Genomic DNA, 8,840 nt, shown 5'->3' on the forward strand with positions numbered 1-8,840 from the left:
TTTTTTACTTTTATGAAATTTTATAGATTTGATTGACCGTTTAATACGATATTTTCGGACTAATTTTTGGTGCACTCGATTTAACCCCAACGGTCACAAAGAAAATTTTTCAAAAATTTCTCCTTTCTCCAACGGTTATGAACAGTGTTTTCATCTATAAATACAACTCATTTTCACTCCATTTCATCATCCAAAACATTTCATCTTCTCTCAAAAATTTCAAATCGCTCTCCTCCGATTTTTTATTTCAAGAAAGATGATTCGCGCACTTTTGTTTTTATGTGCCATTTTTATTTGTGTTTCTATTTATGGTTTATCCGTTGGAGAATTTACTCCAAGAGAATTTAGGATGAATATCGGTTTACTTTTCTTTACATCGCTTCTCCTTGTAATTGCTTGCATGATTAATGTAAACGGTTCCTTTTAATATGAATAATATTCTAATAATTTTTATTTATATGCTTTAGAAATACAAATGGTAAAAATCGAGAAACTTCCGTTTCCGGCATTGGAAGTAACTGGGACAAACTACACGGCATGGGTTACAAACATGGAGCTTCATCTAGATTCTGAGGAAATACTCGGAACAATAAAAGATGGCAATATATCAACCTCTCATGAAAAGGCTAAGGCTGTGATATTTCTGAGAAGGCATCTAGATGAAAATCTTACGCATGATTATGCGAGAACCAAAGATCCCTTAGATCTTTGGAAAGCTCTGAAGGAGAGGTTTGATAACCAAAAGAAAATTACTCTCCCCCATGCACTCGATGAGTGGAAAAATCTACGATTTCAAGATTTTGAAAAAGTGGAAACGTACAATTCCGCTATATTGAGAATAGCGGCGCAATTAGATTATTGCGGTAAGCCTGTCTCGGAAGCAGAAATGCTCGAGAAAACTTACCAAACGTTCCACAAAAATCATTATGTTCTACAAGAACAATATAGAAATTGTGGGTATACGAGGTTCTCTGAACTCGCTGTGGCGCTTATAATAGCGGAGAGAAATAATGAACTCCTCATTAAAAACCACAATGCCCGACCCACGGGAACCAAAGCATTTCCTGAGGTAAATGCAACGGATATAAAAAATCCGGAAAAAGGAAATTATTCCTATCGTGGGCGTGGTCGTGGCCGTGGTCACAATCGTGGTTTTGGTCGTGGTCGTGGTTATCGATTTAACCGCAACCATGAAAGGAGTAACAACCCAAGAGGAAGGGGATCCAACACATGGAATCGATCTGATCGGGTAAAAGGAAAAGAAACCCAAGAAAACCCTACTCATAAAAATGAGAAAGTCTGTTACAGATGTGGATCGAAGGGACACTGGTCTCATGTATGTCGAACTCCTCGGCATCTATGCCAATTGTACCAAGAATCTATTAAAGGCAAGGCAAAAGAAGTAAATCTCAATGAACACCTTGTGGGTACAACATTGACTACCTCGAATACCTCTGACTTTATGGGAGATTTCGACAAGGCCACTCATCAAAATAATTGAAGTGCTTGTACTTATCAAGCTTAATAATGCCTAGTGATGCCATAAAATATTATGTATTTCACTTTCAAAATAATGTTGTATTTCAAAATATCTAATGTATAATTATTGTGTACTTGTTATTAATGCATAATATGTTTACTTATGAAAGTTTATTTTCTCTATTGATATTAACTGTGTGTTACAGAAATGGATAAGAAAGCAAATGGAACAACAACTAAACAAATTGGTAGAGAAGTTTGCATACCAGATAGTGGCACAACGCACACTATACTGAAGGATAAGAGATAATTCTCTACTTTAAAGTCAGTAAAAATGACTATAAACACAATATCAGGTCCTACAGACATGATCGAAGGAATTGGCAAGACAAACTTTATGTTGCCTAATGGAACAAAGTTTTCCATAGATAATGCCTTATATTCTCCAAATTCTAAGAGAAATTTGTTGAGTTTCAAAGATATATACCGTCAAGGGTATAACACTCAGTCTGCAACTGAGAATGGAAAGAAGTATTTGTATATAACTTCTGAAAAATCAGGCAAAGGCCTTGTACTGGAAAAATTTCCAGAACTTCCTTCTGGATTGCATCACACTTATATTGATGCTATAGAATCACATCTTGTGATAAAAAGAAATCCAGAAGATGTTACATTATGGCATGATCGCCTTGGTCATCCAGGCACTACAATGATGCGAAAAATCATTGAAAGCTCACATGGTCATTCAATAAAAACCCAAGATATATACCAAAGTAATAAAATGACATGTGATGCGTGTGCTCTTGGGAAATTAATCATAAGACCATCACCAACCAAAGTTGACAAAGAATCACCAAAGTTTTTGGAAAGAATCCAAGGTGATATTTGTGGACCAATACATCCACCGTGTGGACCATTCTACTACTTTATGGTATTAATCGATGCATCGAGTAGATGGTCACATGTTTGTTTGTTATCATCTCGAAATATGGCATTTGCGAGATTTCTAACTCAGATAATCAAATTAAGAGCACAGTTCTCAGATTATACAATTAAAAGAGTTAGATTAGATAACGCTGGTGAATTCACATCCCAAGCTTTTAATGATTATTGTATGGTATCAGGGATTGAAGTAGAGCATTCTGTTGCTCATGTTCATACACAAAATGGTTTGGCAGAATCATTAATTAAACGGCTGCAACTAATTGCAAGGCCATTGATCATGAGATCAAAACTCCCAACCTCTGTATGGGGACATGCTATTTTGCATGCAGAAGCACTAATTCGGATAAGACCAAGTGCATACCATAGATATTCCCCATTACAGTTAGCATTTGGATTGCTCAAACGAAGGAAGGATATATCAAAAGCGATAGAACCAAACATATACCCCCGAAGTTCTTCTCATACATGCAAAAGCTTGAGAAGAATAAAGAGATTGAAGTAAGATATGTTCAATCATGCGACAATGCAGCTGACCTCTTCACAAAATCACTTCCGACTTCAGTATTCAGAAAACATTTCCATAACATTGGAATGCGTAATCAGAAGGATATATGACTGCTTAATCGAGGGGAAGCTTACGTAGTTGTACTCTTTTTACCTTACTATGGTTTTTCCCATTGGGTTTTCCTAGAAAGGTTTTTTTAACGAGGCAACAAAGACGTTAAGCGAGAGCGGATAGTGACACCGGCCCCCAAGGGGGAGTGTTATGAAAGTCATATAGAGACAGCGCCGAATATGTTGAAAATATAAAGGAAGTGGGGTCCGCTGCACTATTTGCACAGTAAATTTCTTTTCTATATATACGATCGATTTCGATCATTTGTAATATCATCATTCACTCCTCTCTTCTCTCTATAATAAACTCTTTCTATCAGTGTTATAAATTATACGGGTATAAATTTTGCCTTTATTTAAATTTCCGCGATACAATAAAATTCTGGTTTCTTTTATAACAAAAAGGAATATAAAATCCTTTCTCACGATTTATTTGCCGCATCCTTAAAACCTCTCAAAACTCTTAACTCTCACCGGAGATCAGACCTCATCTCCAGATTCCTCCGTCTCCTCTTCTCGTATCTGTAAGTGATACGTCGTCGTTCCAGTTTTCGTTTTCAACTTCTTTCTCCGACCGATTTCAATTGATCGTTTGGGTTTTCATCGGTCCTCTGATTCTCCGAAGTTTTGTAAGTTTTGATTTAGCGATCTTCCAGTGTATCAGATTAGGGTTCTTCTCTCTTGTACAGCTGATTCATCTGTAGACAGACAACAAAGAGGATTTCAAGAAAATGGCGTCAAGAGCGATCTTACGGAGAAAGAGTATCGTTTCTGATTACTTGAACGTCTACGCTCGTTCAGCTCAAAGCTTTCAATCTTTTGGAAACTCTGCTCAGAAAGTCAACAATCCTCCTTTGGAAGCTGATCCTGTAGCCAAAGACAAGTCCTTGACTGGAGGATATGGTCTACTTTTGCGTTCTAGGTTCCATGGTTCTTCTCACGTCTCGGGAATTGGTTTTGGAAGTTCAGAGATGGGTTCTTCTCTGGGGATGAGATACATGAGCGTATCTATCCGTAACGCTACTACAGTTGCAGCTAAGAAACCTGAGGAAGAGGAGAAGAAAGATGGTGTGAATAGGAAAGAGGCTTCTCCTGAGGAATGTGACCAAGCTGTTGAGAGTCTGAGCAGTGTTAAAGCAAAGGCGAAAGCTAAACGCTTACAAGAATCCAAGAAGGTTGCTCGGTCGATTCTTCAGTTGACTTGGGCTTTTATTCTTGGCATTGGTCCTGCTTTAAGAGCTGTTGCCTCCATGAGCAGGTTTGAGCTCTCTTCTAACACCGTGTGTTGTTGAATTTTCTGTACTGAGTTTATGTTTTCTCTACAGGGCGGATTGGGCGAAGAAGCTTACTCACTGGAAACAAGAGTTTGTGTCAACGTTGAAACATTATTGGCTGGGGACGAAACTGCTCTGGGCTGACACTAGAATCAGTTCAAGGTTGCTGCTTAAGTTGGCTGGTGGAAAGAGTCTCTCTAGGAGAGAAAGGCAGCAGCTAACTAGAACAACAGCTGATATCTTTAGATTAGTGCCGTTTGCTGTGTTCATTCTCGTGCCCTTTATGGAGTTTCTCCTACCGGTTTTCTTGAAGCTCTTCCCTAATATGTTGCCGTCCACTTTCCAGGACAAGATGAAAGAAGAGGTATGTCTCCAGCGAGTGTAGGCTTTATTACCTTGGGTTACATTTTCCATGATGCTCTTTTTGTTAATGTCAGGAAGCATTGAAAAGGAAGTTACTTGCTAGGATAGAATACGCTAAATTTCTTCAGGAAACTGCCAAAGAGATGGCTAAGGAAGTTAAGCATTCGAGAACTGGTGAAGCGAAGCAAACCGCTGAGGACCTGGTTGAGTTTCTAGACAAGGCAAGTCATGGATCTTGTGTTGGCTCACATACTACTCTTTCTTTTTGAATTTTTGAATTTTCATTCCTTTACGTTCTTAAAATCTCGCCTTGCAGGTTCGGAAAGGTCGACTAGTCCAAAACGATGAAATTTTGGGCTTTGCAAAGCTTTTCAACGATGAGCTTACTTTGGATAACATTAGCAGGTTTGTTGCTCCTTTTCATTTGAATCTCAGACATGTGTTGTTGTGTGTACATGTTCTGACCTCTTTGAGTTCAATTTACAGGCCTCGCTTGGTTAGCATGTGTAGAATTATGGGTATTAGCCCATATGGAACAGATGCTTATCTGCGATACATGCTCAGAAAAAGACTGAGGAGGTAAAAATGCTTCCACGTCTCATTGTTATTGGCCTTTTTAACCTTGCGTTGATGTTTAATTCTCCCTCCTGTACAAATGCAGCATCAAGGAAGATGATAAACTGATTAGAGCTGAGGGTGTGGATTCCCTCTCAGAAGCTGAGCTACGCGAAGATTGCAGGGAACGGGGAATGCTGGGGACGCTTTCAGTTGAAGAGATGAGGCAACAGGTTTCTTTGTTATTTGTTTATCAAACTCTATGATGAAAAAATAATGTTGCAGCTTTAATTTTTTAGTATCAAAACGATCTTGCAGCTTCGCGACTGGATGGACTTGTCACTTAATCACTCTGTCCCCTCGTCGTTACTGATCCTATCTAGGTAGGTTCCAGAACTCCTTTTTCTCGTTATCTTTTTCTTCCATCGGTTTTACTGCGAAGAACTTTCTGATTGGACTTTATATTCAGGGCATTCACGGTTGCAGGAAGAGTTGAGGCAGATGCTGTCAGGGCAACTCTTTCTTCTCTTCCTGACGAGGTTGTGGATACTGTTGGTGTTACTTCTCTGCCATCTGAAGACCCTGTATCTGAGCGGCTAAGGAAGCTAGAGTACCTTGAGATGCAAGACGAACTGATCAAGGTTTGATATTAAACCATTGATTGTATTTTGTTATGCTTGCTTGAGGTAGAGAACTCAGTTTTAAATGTTTGGAATTTTATATTGATATATATGTAGAAAGAAGAAGAGAAAGAAGAGGAAGAGCTTACAAGGATTAAGGATGTTAAAGGTGGTGAAGAGGATAAGGCGCTGCAAGAGATGACTATACCAACGGCCAGAGAAGCCCAAGAACAGGCCAGAGCTAGAGTTCTTGAACAGCAAGATGATCTTTGCAAACTTAGCCGTGCACTGGGCGTTTTGGCTTCCGCTTCTGTAAGTAAAATGAATCTTATGTTTTTCAACAATGAATATGCAAAACAATTTTATCTGTTCGCTATTTGAGACTCTGTTTGCTTTTTTATATAAACAGTCAGTATGTAGAGAGCGCGAAGAGTTCTTGAGGCTGGTCAAGAAAGAGGTACATTGTCCACTTGTCAATAAGTAATTTGCTTGATTAGCATATTGTGTCCGAGATTGAAGTCATTGTTCATCTGTTTTTCCAGGTGGAGTTCTATAACACAATGGTCGAGAGAGAAGATGTTGATGGGGAAAAAGCTGCAATGAAGGCATACAAAGCAGCTAGAGAAGATAGTGACCAAAGTGATGAAGTTGCTGAAGCAGATGAGGTTTCTTCTGCACTAATGGAAAAGGTAAAATGACTCAAAAATCAATTTAAAGAATCTTAAACTGCCATGAGACTTGTGTATCAGAGCTAACTCTTCAGGTATACTTTATAAGGTTGATGGTCTGATACAAAACCTCGAGAAGGAGATTGATGATGTGGATATCAAAATTGGCAAAGGCTGGCTGCTTCTTGACAGGTATATAGACATTATATATCGGCCACCTTTTTTTGTTTCCGAGACTGTAACGTTTTGAATGCACACAATGCAGGGATCGAGATGGAAAGGTCACACCTGATGAAGTTGCAGCAGCTGCAATGTACCTGAAGGATACACTTGCTAATGAAGGTCTTCAACAACTAATCAGTAATCTCTCCAAAGATAAAGGTAAAGACTCCTCTCCTTGTTGAGCTCTCAATCTCTCTGAAGTGAATCTGTTAATTGATCTTTTTATTGAATATGGTTTTTCAACAGAGGGAAGAATTATGGTGGAAGACATTGTTAGGTTGGGGAGGTTGGGAAGTAAGCCAGAAGAAAATGCAACAGAGGAAGAAGAATCAAATTAAACGGAAAGAGCACTCTGATTCTTTTGAAAACTAGAGGAGAAACTGCTACACTCTTTAGTTGTAATGAAGTTTATCTTTTTAATTAATACTGAGCGAAACTCTACTTTACATAATAGAAGGCGGCTGAGAATGAGCAAACTTAAGCTATTTGAAGAGCTAACACTTTAGTATATGTGCTTCTCGTAACAACAAGACGAGCCTGATAAATCACTTATATCTTTGCTTATTTTGTACAAGTTGCAAGTAATTAAAGTAGTTTGCGTTAAGTAAATATAAATGACGTCTGCTATTACCATGTTTATAACAAAAATTCATTTAAGAAAAACAAACATCTTTGATACATGTCAATCGTCAAGTGCAAGAGTTGTTTTAGAAAGAGGTCAAAGCAGGTAACTTGTATAAGATAGCCATGGCTGATGATGATGATGCATGAGGAAGGGTCTAAGCTCCGTCAGCTAAAGGTGTGTTCACAGTACTGATGTAAAGAACTGCACCCAAAGAAAAACAAAGAAAGTTTATATGCTATGTACAAAAAAGAAGGTTGAGAGAAGAAGAATATAAGAGATGTTGGTTACCATTGTTTCCACGGATGAAGGCATCACCGTATTTGTTCTTGAGCTGCCCGTTAACATACTCCTCTGTCTGCTCCATTGCTATGTTCATATACCCGTCAAGACAAGCAAGAATGCCTGTGTAATAGAAGAAGCAAAAACTCGATATTAAGCTTGTAAAGAACTTAGACAAAACTGAGAATGAAATAAGTAGTTTCTCATGCGCACTAGTCTAGGACATAGATATCTCTCTTATATATAGCATTAAACGTAGATCATAAAACCACAAAGCAAAGATCTGAAAACCCAAGCTAAACAAACTCCTAGACAATTGTAACTTCATTGCAGGGGGGCACATGAATAAAAGGAGATATTAGAATGAGAATTGGCAAGAAGAGAGAGTATACACAAACAGACAAATAGGTTACTGTGATCCAACAGTGGCTTACGTTTCCATAAGCCCTTACAAATGAATAAAGTTACAAGAGTAGAAACTCTTTGGTTCCAATTAACTTAGCCACAGGAACAAGACCTAAAGTCAAGACTTGTAGCAGCCTAAGAAGAAGAAGATAGGTACAGAGAGAGAGAGACTGACCACGATAATCAACACCAGAGTTGAGCTTCACAACAACAGGTCTCCCACGGATGGATTTGAGGAAATCAGCAGGTGTCTTTGTCGTTCCAGAAACTTTATTATCTCCACTCCCACTCATCTTATCTGTTCTTCCTCAAATCACTATCCTTTAACGTAACTGCAAACACAAAACAGAGAGATCTGAAATCAACTGTGTCGCTCCAAACAAACGAAACTCATACATTATTCCTCAACAACCTCTCTCAGTTCTTAATACTCTAAAAGCTCCTAACTTTCGATCCAATAGAAACTAATCGATCGAACAAGCAAATAAAAATTGAAACTTCCCGATGAAAAACCATACCTGAATCCCCTACTCGAGTCGACGACACAGCGAGAATCCAGAGAGAGAGTAACCTAAGGGTTTTATTATTATTTTCAAAACTATTTATTATATCATAAATAAATTTATTCGAGCTTGCAGACCAAAAATTAATAATATTTGCATATTGGGTCCTTTTATTATCAACTAAATTTTTAATTTGGGGTGAAATTAAATCGCATGTACGATTCGGTGTGTGTGTTTGTATAAAGAGATAGAGTAAACAGGGGGGGGGGGGTTATTGTTTTTTCAAA

General features: G+C 38.2%; 3 protein-coding genes across 5 annotated transcripts; 2 read left to right on the forward strand and 1 right to left on the reverse strand.

Annotated features, from left to right (window-relative positions):
• The first annotated feature begins 475 nt into the window (after window positions 1-475).
• Window positions 476-1,501, forward strand: LOC106338523. The gene has a single exon (XM_013777480.1). It carries the CDS (start codon window positions 476-478, stop codon window positions 1,499-1,501), a length of 1,026 nt encoding a protein of 341 aa, XP_013632934.1.
• A 1,986-nt stretch (window positions 1,502-3,487) lies between these two features.
• LOC106341969 (LETM1 and EF-hand domain-containing protein 1, mitochondrial-like) lies at window positions 3,488-7,305 on the forward strand. 3 transcript variants are annotated; one of them, XM_013780732.1, is made up of 15 exons: window positions 3,488-3,563; window positions 3,729-4,297; window positions 4,365-4,677; window positions 4,751-4,897; window positions 4,993-5,081; window positions 5,163-5,255; window positions 5,338-5,464; window positions 5,550-5,614; window positions 5,701-5,872; window positions 5,969-6,163; window positions 6,261-6,308; window positions 6,394-6,540; window positions 6,629-6,711; window positions 6,785-6,900; window positions 6,988-7,305. In XM_013780732.1, exons 2-15 carry the CDS (start codon window positions 3,771-3,773, stop codon window positions 7,077-7,079), a joined length of 2,214 nt encoding a protein of 737 aa, XP_013636186.1. In that variant the 5' UTR covers window positions 3,488-3,563; window positions 3,729-3,770; the 3' UTR covers window positions 7,080-7,305. The 3 variants fall into 3 exon arrangements, with proteins under 3 accessions (XP_013636186.1, XP_013636184.1, XP_013636185.1); XM_013780731.1 differs by having other exon boundaries at window positions 3,504-3,563; window positions 3,696-4,297; XM_013780730.1 differs by having other exon boundaries at window positions 3,489-4,297.
• On the reverse strand, window positions 7,250-8,647 carry LOC106341972 (sm-like protein LSM6A). The gene is made up of 4 exons (XM_013780734.1): window positions 8,569-8,647; window positions 8,226-8,382; window positions 7,655-7,768; window positions 7,250-7,567 (listed from the first exon to the last, which is right to left on the reverse strand). Exons 2-4 carry the CDS (start codon window positions 8,341-8,343, stop codon window positions 7,521-7,523), a joined length of 279 nt encoding a protein of 92 aa, XP_013636188.1. The 5' UTR covers window positions 8,344-8,382; window positions 8,569-8,647; the 3' UTR covers window positions 7,250-7,520.
• Window positions 8,648-8,840: the final 193 nt, after the last annotated feature.

The sequence above is a fragment of the Brassica oleracea genome, chromosome C4 (genome assembly GCF_000695525.1).
Source record: "Brassica oleracea var. oleracea cultivar TO1000 chromosome C4, BOL, whole genome shotgun sequence".
Lineage (NCBI taxonomy): Eukaryota > Viridiplantae > Streptophyta > Magnoliopsida > Brassicales > Brassicaceae > Brassica > Brassica oleracea.

Bases quoted from the DNA above. Each gene is read 5' to 3' on its own strand.
- LOC106338523 (XM_013777480.1), top strand. From the start codon at position 476: ATGGTAAAAATCGAGAAACTTCCGTTTCCGGCATTGGAAGTAACTGGG.
- LOC106341969 (XM_013780732.1), top strand. From the start codon at position 3,771: ATGGCGTCAAGAGCGATCTTACGGAGAAAGAGTATCGTTTCTGATTAC. The intron at 4,298-4,364 runs GTTTGAGCTCTC...TTTTCTCTACAG, and splicing joins GCTGTTGCCTCCATGAGCAG to GGCGGATTGGGCGAAGAAGC. The intron at 6,901-6,987 runs GTAAAGACTCCT...GTTTTTCAACAG, and splicing joins TAATCTCTCCAAAGATAAAG to AGGGAAGAATTATGGTGGAA.
- LOC106341972 (XM_013780734.1), bottom strand. From the start codon at position 8,343: ATGAGTGGGAGTGGAGATAATAAAGTTTCTGGAACGACAAAGACACCT. The intron at 7,769-8,225 runs GTCAGTCTCTCT...TCTATTACACAG, and splicing joins CTCTGGTGTTGATTATCGTG to GCATTCTTGCTTGTCTTGAC. The intron at 7,568-7,654 runs GTAACCAACATC...CTTTGGGTGCAG, and splicing joins CTTCATCCGTGGAAACAATG to TTCTTTACATCAGTACTGTG.